Source organism: Pseudorca crassidens, chromosome X (assembly GCF_039906515.1).
Source record: "Pseudorca crassidens isolate mPseCra1 chromosome X, mPseCra1.hap1, whole genome shotgun sequence".
Taxonomy (NCBI): domain Eukaryota; kingdom Metazoa; phylum Chordata; class Mammalia; order Artiodactyla; family Delphinidae; genus Pseudorca; species Pseudorca crassidens.
In genome coordinates, this window is record NC_090317.1 from 77,576,772 (window position 1) to 77,591,340 (window position 14,569).

Consider the following 14,569-nt stretch of genomic DNA (forward strand, 5'->3'; position numbering starts at 1 on the left):
CAACTATATGCCAATAAAATGGACAATCTGGAAGAAATGGAGAAATTCTGAGAAAAGCACAACCTTCCGAGACTAAACCAGAAAGAAATAGAAAATATAAACAGACCAATCACAAGCACTGAAATTGAAACCATGATTTAAAATCTTCCAACAAAGTCCAAGACCAGATAGCTTCAAAGGCGAATTCTATCAAATATTTAGAGAAGAACTAACCTATCCTTCTCAAATTCTTCCAAGATATAGCAGAGGGAGGAACACTCCCAAACTAATTCTACAAAGCCACCATCACCCTGATACAAAACCTGACAAAGATGCCACACACACACACACACAAACAAAAACTACAGGCCAATATTGCTGATGAATATAGATGCAAAAATCCTCAACAAAATACTAGCAAACAGAATCCAACAGCACATTAAAGGGATCACACACCATGATCAAGTGGGGTTTATCCTGGAAATGCAGGATTCTTCAATATATGCAAATCAATCAATGAGATACACCATATTAACAAACTGAAGGATAAAAATCATATGATCATCACCATAGATGCAGAAAAATCTTTGACTAAGATCAACATGCATTTATGATAAAAACCCTCTGGAAAGTAGGCATACAGGGAACTTACCTCACCAAAATAAAGGCCATATATGACATACGCACAGCCAACATTATTCACAATGGTGAAAAACTGAAACAATTTTGACTAAGATCAGGAACGAGACAAGTTTGCCCACTCTCACCACTATTATTTAACATAGTTTTCAAAGTTTTAGCTACAGCAATCAGAGAGGAAAAAGAAATAAAACGAATCCAAATCAGAAAAGAAGAGGTAAAACTGTCACTGTTTGCAGATGACATAATACTGTACATAGAGTATCCTAAAAATGCCGCCAGAAAACTACTAGAGCTGATCAATGATTTGGTAAAGTAGTAGGATGTAAAATGGAGAGATATACCACATTCTTGGATTGGAAGAATCAACACTGTGAAAATGACTCTACTGCCCAAAGCAATCTACAGATTCAATGTAATCCCTATCAAACTACCAAGGACATTTTTCACAGAAGTAGAACTTTTTTTTCACAATTTGTATGGAAACACACAAGACCACGAATAGCCAAAGCAATATTGAGAAAGAAAAACCAAGCTGGAGGAATCTGACTCCCTGACTTCAGACTATATTACAAAGCTACAGTAATCAAGACAGTATGGTACGGGCATAAAAGCAGAAATATAGATAAATGGAAGAGGATAGAAAGCCCAGAGATAAACCAATGGACTATGGTCACCTTATCTTTGACAAAGGAGGCAAGAATATACAATGGAGAAAAGACAGCCTCTTCAATAAGTGGTGCTGGGAAAACTGGACAGCTACATGTAAAAGAATCAAATTAGAACACTCCTTATCACCATACACAAAAATAAACTCAAAATGGATTAAAGACCTCAATGTAAGGCCAGACACTATAAAAGCCTCAGAGGAAAACACAGGCATAACACTCTGTGACATGCATTGCAGCAGATCCTTTTTGATCCACTTCCTAGAGAAATGGAAATAAAAATAAATATAAACAAATGGGACCTAATGAAACTTAAAAGCTTTTGCACAGCAAAGGAAACTATAAACAAGATGAAAAGACAACCCTCAGAATGGGAGAAAATATTTGCAAATGAAGCAACTGACAAAGGATGACTCTCCAAAATATACAAGCAACTCATGCAGCTCAACAGCAAAAAAAAAAAAGCAATCCAATATAAAAATGTGTAGAAGACCTAAATAGACATTTCTCCAAAGAAGAGATACAGATTGCCAACAAACACATGAAAGGATGCTCAACATCACTAATCATTAGAGAAATGCAAATCAAAACTACAGTGAGATATCACCTCACAACAGTCAGAAAGGCCATCATCAAAAATCTACAAACAATAAATGCTGAAGAGGGTGTGGAGAAAAGGGAACCCTCTTGCACTGTTGGGGGGAATGTAAGTTGATACAGCCACTATGGTGAACAGTATGGAGGTTCCTTAAAGAAACTAAAACTAGAACTATCATATGACCCAGCCATCCCACTACTGAGCATATACCCTGAGAAAACCATAATTCAAAAATTGTCATATACCACAATGTTCATTGCAGCACTATTTACAAAAGCCAGGACATGGTATCAACCTAAATATCCATTGATAGATAAATAGATAAAGACAATGTGGCACATATATACAATAGAATAATGCTCAGCCATAAAAATAATTGAAATTGAGATATTTGCAGTGAGGTGGATGGACATAGAGACTGTCATACAGTGTGAAATAAGTCAGAAAGAGAAAAACAAATACCGTATGCTAACAAATATATATGTAATTAACGAAAATGGTTCTGAACAACTTAGGGGCAGGAGAGGAATAAAGACACAGACCTAGATAATTGGCTTGAGGACATGGGGAGGTGGATGGGTAAGCTGGGTGAAGTGAGAGAGTAGCATGGACATCTATACACTATCAAATGTAAAATATATAGCTAGTGGGAAGCAGCTGCAGAGCACAGGGATATCAGCTCTGTGCTTTGTGTCACTGTAGAGCGGTTGGATAGGGAGGGTGGGAGGGAGATGCAATAGCGAATGGATATGGGGATGTATGTATACATATAGCTGATTCAATTTGTTATACAGCAGCAACTAACACAACATTGTAAAGCAATTATACTCCAATAAACATATTTAAAAAAATCAATGAAACCACAAGTGGTTCTTCAAAATGGTCAACAAAATTGAAAAATCTTTAGTTAGATGGAGTAAGAAAAAAGTGTAGGAGATTCAAATTACTAAAATCAGAAATGAAATTGGGGACATTACTACTGATTCTACAGAAGTAAAGAAAAAAATGTTTATAAGAGATTATATAAAAAGATTATAAGAAATATTATTTAAAAGATTATAAAAAGATTATAATTTGTTTGTAAACCAACAAATTGGAAAACCTAGATAAAATAGACAATTCCTAAAACAGAAAAACAACCAAGAATTAATCATAATGTAATAGAAAATCTGAAAGACCTATAAAGAGATTGAATCTGCCATCAAAAATCTGGGAATTAAGAAAAGCCCTGGACCTGATGGCTTTACTCGTGAATTCTACTAAACATTTAAAGAAGTAATACCAATTCTCAAATATTCCCAAAAAAATTGTAGAGGAGGGAATACTTCCTAAATCATTCTATGAGGTCAGCATTACACTGATATCAAAGCCAGGCAAAGATATTACAAGAACACCACGCACCAATATTACTTATGAACACTGATGCAAAAATCCTCAATGAAATACTAGCAAAACAAACTCAGCCACATATTAAAAATATTACACTGTAAAGCAATTATACTGCAGTAAAGATGTTAAAAAAAATAAAAATACATTCAATTCTAAAAAAAGCAAAAAAAAAAAAACAAAAACATTACACACCATGACTAAGTCGGTTTTATTCCTGGAATGCAGGAACGTTTCAACTTACAAAAATTAATCAATGTAATATATTATGTTAAAAATGAAGGGAAATAATGATCATGTTAATTGATGCAGAAAAAACACTTGACAAAATTCAACACCTTTTAATAATTAAAAAAAAATCCAGAAACTAGAAATAGAAGGAGTCTACTTCTATATAATAAAAGCCATATAGGAAAAACCCACAGCAAACATCATACTCAATGTTGAAAGACTGAAAAGTTTTCCTCTGAGATCAGGAAAGAACAAGGATGCCTGCTTTTACCACTTGTATTCAACATATTACTGGGGCTTCTAGCCAGATCAATTAGTCAAGAAAAAGAAATAAAAGATATCCAAATTGGAAATGAAGAAGTAAAATTATCTGTTTGCAGATGATAAGATCTTTATCATACTTATTTAGAAAATCCTAAAGTGCCCACAAAAAACTGTTAGAATCAATGAATTAGGCAAAGTAGTGAGATACAAAATCAACACACAAAAGTCAGTTGCACTAACATTGAAAAATCTGAAAAAGAAATTACAAAAGGAATTCCATTTATAATAACATGAAAAGAATAAAATACTTAGAATTTATTTAACCAAGGTTGTGAAAAACTTGTAGAATGAAAACTACAAAACATTGCTGAAATAAAATAGATATAAAAAATGGAAACAGGGCTTCCCTGGTGGCACAGTGGTTGAGAGTCCGCCTGCCGATGCAGGGGACGCGGGTTTGTGCACTGGTCTGGGAAGATCCCACGTGCCGTGGAGTGGCTAGGCCCGTGAGCCATGGCCGCTAAGCCTGCGCATCCAGAGCCTGTGCTCCGCAACGGGAGCGGCCACAACAGTGAGAGGCCCGCATACCACACACACAAAAAAAGGAAACACATTGCATGTTCATAGATCAAAAGACTTAATATTGTTAAAATGTCAATACTACCTATAGATTCAGTGAAATTTCTATCAAAATCTCAATGATGATTTTGAAGAAGTGGAAAAACCCTTTCTAAAATTCATATGTAATCTCAAGGGACTCCAAATAGCAAAATAATCTTGGGGAAAAAAGAACAAACTAGAAGACATCACATTTCCTGATTTTAAAACTTACTACAGAGCTATGGTAATCAAAACAGTGTGATATTGGCATAAAGACAGACATAGAGACCAAAGGAATAGTATAGAGAGCCCAGAAATAAACCCTTGCACATATGAGGATAGTCTTTTAAACAAATGGTGCTGGGAAAACTGGATTTCGATATGCAAAAGAATGAAGTTGAACCCTTACCTAACACCATATGCAAAAATTAAATAAAAGTAGATCAAAGATCTAAATGTACCTAAAACAATAAAACTCTTAGCAGTAAACATAGGGCAAAATATTCAGGATACTGGATTGGGCAATGATTTCTTGGCTATGACACCAAAGACACAGGTAACTAAAAAAATAAACATATTGTATTTCATGAAAAAAAATTTTAAGTGTGCATCAAAAGACACTACCAGCAGAGTGAAAAGGCAGCCCACAGAATGGGAGAAAATATTTGCAAATCATACATCTGACAGGAGATTAATATCCAGAATATATAGAGAACTCCTAAAACTCAACAACAAAAAAATAATCCAACTAAAGTTGCGCAAAGGACTTGAATAGACATTTTTCCAAAGCAGATATACAAACGGCCAATGGGCACATGGAAAGATGCTCAACGTCACTAATCATCAGGGAAATGCAAATCAAAACTACAATAAGCCAACTCCTCACACCCATTAGGATGGATACTATGAAAAAAATCAGAAAATAAGTGTTGCCAAGGATGTGTAGAAATTGGAACACTTATGCACTGTTGGTGGGATTGTAAAATGGTGCAGTCACTGTGGAAAACAGCATGGTGGTTCCTCAAAAAATTAAAACTAGAATTACCATAAGACCCAGAAATTCCACTTCTGTGTATATACCCAAAGTAATTGAAAGCATGTCTCAAAGAGACATTTGTACACCCATATTCATAGCAACATTATTCTAAACAGCTAAAACGTGGAAGCAAACCAAGTGTCCATTAATAGATGAGTGGATAAGCAAAACTACAATGGAAATTCTGCAATATACTACAACATGGATGGACCTTGAGGACATTATTCTAAGTGAAATGTTAGTCACAAAAAGACAAATATTGTAAAATTCCACTTATATGAGGTGCTTAAGGTAGTCAAAATCATAGAGACAGAAAGTAGAATGGTGGTTGCCAAGCGCTGGGGGGAGGGAAGAATGGGTAGTTATTTTTTAATGAGTATAGTGATTCAGTTTTACAAGATGAAAAGAGTTATGGAGATGGATGGTGGTGATGGCTGTGCAATGCTATGAATGCATTTACTACCATTGAACAGTGTACTTTAAAATGGTTAAGATGGTAAATTTTATGTTATGCATATTTTACCACAATAAAATATTGAAGAAAAACAAGGACTGGGGACCAACACTGAATACCAGCTAATGATAGCTCCTTACTACTCGCCACCCACCCTCTTTCCCAAACCCAGGTGGGTTTCTTCTCCTTATATCTCCCTATCCAGCTAATGAAACAGCAATTGTCCATGTTCAGGTCTCCTAAAATCAACTGGCACAAACCTATCCCCAGAATATGGTCCATTACTTTATTTCATTTTCAAAGTTTTTTCTCATCTGATCTATCTTATTTCCTGCTCTACCAAGTGACTAAGCCACACCAAACCTTCCTATAGTAATTCAGTGCTATACTGTGATTTAGGCCTTCTAGATACCTTCTCTAAGGTCAGGCCCTAAGCTTTGTTCCACAACCCTCACCATAGCAAGCATGTCTGCATGTCATGCCAATCTGCTCCTGGTCCCGTATTGCCAAGAACATGAACAGTCTTACTGCCTTATATAGCCCTTCAGAAATACACCTAGAGAATAACGTTTAAAAGTGTGATATGGGGCTTCCCTGGTGGCGCAGTGGTTGAGAGTCTGCCTGCCGATGCAGGGGACACGTGTGCGTGCCCCCGTCCAGGAAGATCCCACATGCCGCGGAGTGGCTGGGCCCGTGAGCCATGGCCGCTGAGCCTGCGCGTCTAGAGCCTGTGCTCCGCAACGGGAGGGGCCACAGTAGTGAGAGGCCCGCGTACCGCAAAATAAAATAAAAATAAAAATAAAAAAGTGTGATATGTACAACACTGCTATCAGAAGATGTTCAATGAAAAAAGGTTTCAGTAGCAAAGCAAATATAGAAATACTATATACTCTACTCCCATCTTGGAGATTCATGATGAACAAAAATAAATCCAAGGCTCTGGGAAGCCCTGCATCAAATAACACTATTTAACTGTTTAACTTAGTGTTTTGCAGACAAATTCAGACCTATAACACTTTCTCACAAAACACTCATCTCTTGGGACTCACTTTGGGAAATGTTGGTCTAGAGTGTGTTTCTGAGCTGTCATCAGCCTCCAGTTTCTAAGCCCTTCCCAATTCTCTGGCTCTAGTCAATTAAATTCACAAGTTAAGGATTCCTCACCCAGGATTCCAAGATGCTTATCTTCCTCCAGCTGCACCTTTTCCTGGAATGTCTCATCTTGGAAGGCTTCATATCGAACTTTCCAGTAAGTACCCCCGATTCGGCTGGAGCTCTTCTGGAAGAATTTATCTGAGCCACTGGCATATAAGGAGGCAAATTTCAAATTATTTAGCCATGTGTCAAATAGGTTTCCATCTCACCCTTTTTCTCATCAAGTTATGGATCTTTGTGATTAGGAAGGACCTCAGAGATCATCCAGGTTAACTTCCACCCACTGAAGGTATTTCCTCTGGTGACAACACAAATTAACAATACACAGCTTCTGCTTGAGCCTTTCCAAGATCAGGGAACTTATTTTCAGAGAAAGCAATTCCTTTTACTGTTGTATAGAAATAGGCTGAAATCTTCTTGCTTGTAAGTTCTAGACACTGGGATCAGTTTTGTTCTCCAGAGTTAAGTAGTCTTACATCTGTCCTTAATCATCCTCAGGTACTCAAGATCCTTTCTTCCCTTAATCAATAATATCTTTCTTTCAAAAATGAAAACCCACTAACTTAACAAGACGAGCTGCAGATTCTTAGAAGCCATGCTGACACCCAAGTGCCTACTTTCCTATGTTTTCTGCAGATTCATTCCATTATGTCCTACTGGAAGAATAAACATGATTGGGTGTCCTAGGATATTTCTCCATAAACTCTCTTAGTCATCTATCAAGTGCCTCTTTTGAAAAACCTTGAATCACTGATAGACCAGTGAGTAAGTATAACTTAAGGCTTAGCAACTGATTAGGGCACTAACCTTCTACTCTATCTTGCCCACATCTGAGTCATGGATGAGGCATGAGAATTTGGAGAAATTCCTCCAAAAGGATGAGCATGGAATGGCCACAGGCAGGTTGCTTCCCCTCTTCCTACACTTCTCAGAGTGCATTTTACACTTCAGCTTAAATGTCTCCTTCAGACTATGGTAAAGAAAGGAAGGAGCAAAGACGTAAATAATTAGTAAATTATTTTAAATGATCCGGTCCCACCTGGACCTTCTTTTCTGCTTGGACTCTTTGCTGGGAATATGACTCTTTGCTTGGACTCTTTGCTGGGAATATGACATAACCATACAAAAAGTTTTATAGCTCCCCAAGAGCAAGCACTTCTGGGGGCTACAAGAATTTGGCTATCAGTTGTGCCATGTAACTTCAGACAAACAATGATTGTGATCCCCAAGTGAAGTGAGAGATTTCTGAGAGGGAATAATAGGTGTGTGTTGTTGGGCCCAGGAGTAGGGAGAGGGAATACACTACCTCTTACCTGCCTGGCTCCCTCAAATTCTTCCCCGTACTCCCATCATGCCCCATTGGGCCGTAGTCCCATTGAATCTCATGGGCCTCAATGAAGTACTGCCGGACTTTGCCTGTGAGTAGGTTCATGGGAGGTGCCATGGAGCAAGACTTGATCTTGTAGAGTGCTTGCATGCCATCTGCAGGAAGAACATCATGGCTAGCTCCATTCCACCCAAAACATCTTCTACCCAGGTGACTCAGCTTTCTCCTTCTCCTAATGTTTCCCCCTTCCACCTTCCACTAGGCTCTTTACCCCTGCCTCCAAATGGGCTACTTTCTCTCACTCCTAAAGAGCCTAGCTGGGAGAGAGAAAGCCTATGTGGGAATTCAAATATCTCCACCTGCTCACCACCATTGACTCATTTACCAGACCCTTGCTCTTGCCTCTGCAAAATGCTTACATTGTAGCAACATCACAGAGCTTGAAGTCAAAATACCTGAGTTCAAGTCCAAGACTTATCCTTATCTATAGGACCTTAGGCAAGTCACTTCCTAGACCTGAGCTTAACCCCTGATTTGTAAATGGGGAGAATAGGGAAATCTACCACACTAGGCCCATGGGAGCATCAAATTTTAAAAAGAGGAGTAAGTTATTTGTAAAGTGGGAAGCTCCCAAAGTAATGGAACATCATCTACACATGAAGATGAAGCTTCACACTTGGGACTGTCAGGAAAATTCAGATTCTAAGTAGTGTTTCCAAATGTGGAAGATGTTACATTGAGGCATAATGGTAATGGATGATGCTGTGTTATATTTGCTTGGCTAATTATAGAGGTCATTCAGGTACATTATCTCATCTGAGTCTCACAACATCCCAAGGAGATTTGAAATTTGAAATCAGAAATCAGAGGTATGAAGAAGGAGGAGGTAAGGATATTCATTTTTGTTGAATGTGTACTATATGCCAGGCCCTGTGTCAGGTGATTTACATATGTTATCTCCTTCAGTCCTCATAACTAGCCTATGAAGCAGACTTTTAATGTCCCTTTTTGAAGATTAAGAAAATTAAGGATCAGAGAGGTTAAGTAAATTGCCCAAGATTACATAGCTAGTCAGAGGTACAGTTGAGATTTAAGTGCCTATCTTTTAACTGCAAATTTGAGTACTCATTTTCTTCTCTTGTATCCAGGATCTTGGTCTCATCATTCCCCCATCTCTAAGATTCAAAATCCCATTATCTCTCTGAAACCTCATTACAACTTTATATGGTAGGAATCATTATTGCAATCCTCATGAGGAAACATAGACTCAAAAAAGTGATATGTCTTATCAAAGGTAACTAACTGGTGGAACCAGGTTTTGAATCCAGGCTTGTCTGGCTCTAAGGCTTATGTTTGTTTCACTATTGCACTGCATCCCTAACCTCCATCCACATTCATACTCTCTTATCCAGGTACATCTGGTACTGAGGGCAGACCCTGGACAATGGAACATGAATACCTGGCTCCTATTGGGTCAAACTTACCATTCCAGAATCAATATCCCACCAGTCTATAATTCCTCACCTACTCAAATCGACTTTCACATACTCACATATCATTTTCATGACTTTCACTTGATTTACCATACTTCAAATAATTCTAGAAAGTGAGAGCTGAAGATCTTAGAAACTATTTAAACCCAATCCCGTATTATATATATATATATATATATATATATATATATATATATATATATATATATATATAGCAAATGAAGCATAGAAGTGGGAAGGGATTTTTCCAAAGTCACATAGAGATTTCTTCAGTTTTCCACAGAGCTGAGACAACTTGAACCTTCTAATCACCTACCTAATGCTCTTTCCATTGTCTCATAGGTTCCTCTGGTCCTCTGATGTTTCTCACTGCACAGGGCCATTACCTCAACCATTCTTCTTCTAAAAACCAAACCTTCTAAACCTATTGCTGTTGGATTCTAACTAGAGTGTCACTACTTGCCCACAATACTCCATGATCTCCTGAAAAAGCCTTACTCTTCTTTAACTAATTACTCCTTCACTCCCTGTTCAATCAGCAGCAAATACTATCAGGTCTTAATTCCTTAGAATTCTGAGCAAAAAAAAGGCAGCTTAAAAGTTCACTCATCCATTCCTATACCACCTTATGTTAGAGACGGGGAAGAGGAAACTCAGAGAGTAATGCCCCAGGTCAACTTGCAATTTAATGGCTGAGCCAGGAAAGAACCTGGAATCCCAGAATTCTAGTCTAATGTTTCATCATTTATATCCAACTATCTCACCTGAAAGACCAATTTTATGTCTCCAGGTCAGAAACCCAGCCTCCTGATAATCATCACTGCCACCTATGTCCTGTATCTGAAAGATCAGAGATGTTGGATCTCACCTTGCAAGTGACTATTCACTTGACAGCTAATTAACCAGGTGCCAGGTTCCCGGGGTACCATCTCAGCAGTCACAAAAGTGGCTGGAAAGATATGAGCCACATCAGTACGGTGGCCTCGGATGGTCAGCATCTGTCCATGGAAGAAAGCTGTGTGGACATCTACCTCGTTGCCCATGCCAAACAAGTGCCAGGCCACACGCTTCTGTGCACACATGTTCAGATCTGGTAAGTTTCCAAAGACAAAGCCATTGATTGCTGCAAAAGAAAATATCAGAGTTAGGAAAGGACAGCCCAATGAGAGAGGCCTTCCCATCAGACAATAATAATAGATAACATTTAGATGAGGATTCAAAGAGCACACTGTGCTGACCATATGTATTATCTTATATAAATCTCACAAACATCCCTGGGAAAGAGGCAGAATTCACTGTTATTATGTAAAAAAATGTGAAAATCAAAGCTCAGAGAGCTAAAGTTACTTCTCTCCCAAGACCACAAATCTATTATGTGGTAGAGCCAGGATTCCAACCCAGAAATCTGAGGAAGCTTTCTAAGAAATGGAGTTTATTTTACAAACTTTCTGTCCATCTAAACCAATTTCCTTCTGAAATTTCCACAGGACAGCTGTCAAGTTAGCTAACTAATTATCATAGTTATTACAAGCAATTGGTTTAAAACTAAGGGAAATTTGAGCTGTCCAAGCCATACTTTGCATCTTCCCTCTGAGTTTTCACCTCCCCTTGGGACTCTCTCATTTTGTGCCCACCTCTGTCACCAAGTAAATCACTCCCAAAAATAAATGAAAGCAAAATCACTTACTTTCATTTCTAAACTCAGTTCTCTGTCCATGCCCCAGGCTTTTGTGCCTTTAGTTTGTTTTAAATTTAATTAAGATGGTCAACTCCCTTATGGGAAATCATTTATTTTCTCTACAAAATGTGTAATTTTAACAGTTTGCATCCTTTTTAGAACAAAGAAATGTTCACTAATTATATCAGTAGGCAATCCTCACCAAAGTGACCTGAGCATATAGTATATGACTTTGGAGTCCACAACCTGGGCTATTCCACTTTAGAAAGCAGGGTACCTAATGGCAAGAGCATAGCCTACGCAGTCAGACATATCAGGGTTGGAATTTTAGCTGTGCCATTTATTTTCTGTGTAATCCTAGAGCCTCGGTTTCCTCATGAGTGAAACGGGAAAACCATCTACTACTCACGGTCTTTGTGAGAATTAAAAGGAACAAGGTATGTGAAAACATCCACCAAATGCTAGGCCCAGTGGAGACCCTCCATCAATGTTCACTGTCATAGTGTGGCCACATACTCCCACCTTACCATGCATCCTATTGCTCTCCTGAAAGGTCTCATCTTCTATGTCAACTGAGGCAGGGTCTGAGCAATAAGTGGCAATGTTCTCATTGATATGCCAGCTAAGGTTCTCATCTATCACACTAAAGAGGAGGAAGAAATCATTGTCCACATCCTGCCGCTGAGGAGGGAAATTCCCATCCAGGGTTCCTAGGGAAAGTAAGAAAAGAGCCTTTAAGAACCTTCTTTCTTGGAAGCGGAGGAAGATGGCAGAAGAGTAAAACGCGGAGATCACCTTCCTCCCCACAGATAAGTCAGAAATACATCTACACGTGGAACTGCTCCTATAGACCACCCACTGAACGCTGGCAGAAGACCTCAGACCTACCAAATGGCAAGAAGCTCCCCATGTACCTAGGTGGGTTTAAAAAAAAGAAAAAACAGAAACAAAAGAATAGGGACGGGACCTGCACCAGTGTGAGGGAGCTGTGAAGGAGGAAAGGTTTCCACACACTAGGAAGCCCCTTCGTGGGCAGAGACTGTGGGTGGCTGAGGGGGAAAGCTTTGGAGCCACGGAGGAGAGCACAGCAACAGTGGTGTGAAGGGCAAAGTGGAGAGATTCACGCAGAGAGAATCGTTGCCAACCGGCACTCACCAGCCCCAGAGGTTTGTCTGCTCACACGCCGGGGAGGGCGGAGGCTGGGAGCTGAGGATCGGGCTTTGGTCAGATCACAGGGACAGGACTGGGGTTGGCGGCGTGAACACAGCCTGGAGGGGTTAGTGCACAACAGCTAGCCGGGAGGGAGTCCGGGAAAAAGTCTGGATCTGCCGAAGAGGCAAGAGACTTTCTCTTCCCTCTTTGTTTCCTGGTATGCGAGGAGAGGGGATTAAGAACGCTGCTTAAAGGAGCTCCAGAGACAGGCGTGAGCCGCGGCTATCAACGCTGACCCCAGAGATGGGCATGAGACGCTAGGGCTGCTGCTACCACCACTGAGAAGCCTGTGTGCAAGCACAGGTCACTAACTACACCTCCCCTCCTGGGAGCCTGTGAAGCCCGTCACTGCCAGGGTCCGGTGATCCAGGGACAAGTTCCCCAGGAGAATGCACGGAGCGCCTCAGGCTGCTGCAACGTCATGCTGGCCTCTGCCGCCGCAGGCTCACGCCACAGCCGTACCCCTCCCTTGCCCCGGCCTGAGTGAGCCAGAGCCCCCGTATCAGCTGCTCCCTTAACCCCATCCTGTCTAAGCACAGAACAGATGCCCTCAGGTGACCGACATGCAGAGGCGGGACCAAATCCAAAGCTGAACCCCAGGAGCTGTGCGAACAAAGAAGAGAAAGGGAAATCCCTCCCAGCAGCCTCAGGAGCAGCGGATTAAACTGCCACAATCAACTTCATGTACCCTGCATCTGAGGAATATGTGAATAGACAACGAATCATCCCATATCGAGAGAGTGGACTTTCAGAGCAAGTTACATTATGTTTTCGCCTTTTCCTCTTTTTGTGAGTGTGTATGCGTATGCTTCAGTGTGAGATTTTGTCTGTATAGTTTTGCTTTCACCATTTACCCTAGGATTCCATCCTTCCGTATGATATTTTTTTTACTTTTTTAAAAAAATATTTCCCTTAATAATTAGTTTTTTTAAAATAAATTTACTTTATTTTATCTTATTTTATTTTATCCTCCTTCTTTCTTTCTACTTTTTCTCACTTTTATTCTGAGCCATGTGGATGAAGGGCTCTTGGTGCTCCAGCCAGGAGTCAGTGCTGTGCCTCTGAGGTGGGAGAGCCAGCTTCAGGACACTGGTCCACAAGACACCTCCCATCTCCATGTAATCTCAAATGGCGAAAATCTCCCAGAGATCTCCATCTCAACACCAAGACCAAGCTTCCCTCAAGGACCAGCGAATTACAGAGCTAGACATCCTATGCCAAACAACTAGAAAGACAGGAACGCTACCCCATCCATTAGCGGAGAGGCTGCCTAAAATCATAATAAGGCCACAGACATCCCCAAACACACTACCAGACACGGACATGCCCAACAGAAAGAAAAGATCCAGCCTCATCCACCAGAACACAGGCACTATTCCCCTCCATCAGGAAGCCTACACAACCCACTGAACCAACCTTAGCCATGGGGGACAGACACCAAAAACAACAGGAACTACGAACCTTCAGCCTGTGAAAAGGAGACCCCAAACACAGTAAGATAAGCAAAATGAGAAGACAGAAAAACACACAGCAGATGAAGGAGCAAGGTAAAAGCCCACCAGACATAAAAATTGAAGAGGAAATAAGCAGTCTACCTGAAAAAAATTCAGAATATTGATAGTAAAGATGATCCAAAATCTTGGAAATAGAATAGACAAAATGCAAGAAACATTTAACAGGACCTAGAAGAACTAAAGAGGAAAAAAGCAACGATGAACAACGGAATAAATGAAATTAAAAATACTCTACAAGGGATCAATAGCAGAATAACTGAGGCAGAAGAACGGATAAGTGACCTGGAAGATAAAATAGTGGAAATGACTACTGCAGAGCAGAATAAAGAAAAAAG

The 14,569-nt window shown here is 39.8% G+C and overlaps 1 protein-coding gene across 5 annotated transcripts in view; it reads right to left on the minus strand.

Moving 5' to 3' along the window:
- The window catches only part of HEPH (hephaestin), a 96,080-nt gene that overhangs the window by 64,396 nt on the left and 17,115 nt on the right, over positions 1-14,569 (minus strand). For all 5 annotated transcript variants that reach the window (XM_067722778.1, XM_067722781.1, XM_067722780.1 and 2 more), the window contains exons 5-8: positions 12,036-12,218; positions 10,699-10,953; positions 8,324-8,492; positions 7,020-7,156 (exon numbers count right to left, since the gene is read on the minus strand). In XM_067722778.1, the coding sequence (XP_067578879.1) occupies positions 7,020-7,156; positions 8,324-8,492; positions 10,699-10,953; positions 12,036-12,218 (744 nt within the window). The remainder of the gene's footprint in view (positions 1-7,019; positions 7,157-8,323; positions 8,493-10,698; positions 10,954-12,035; positions 12,219-14,569) is intronic.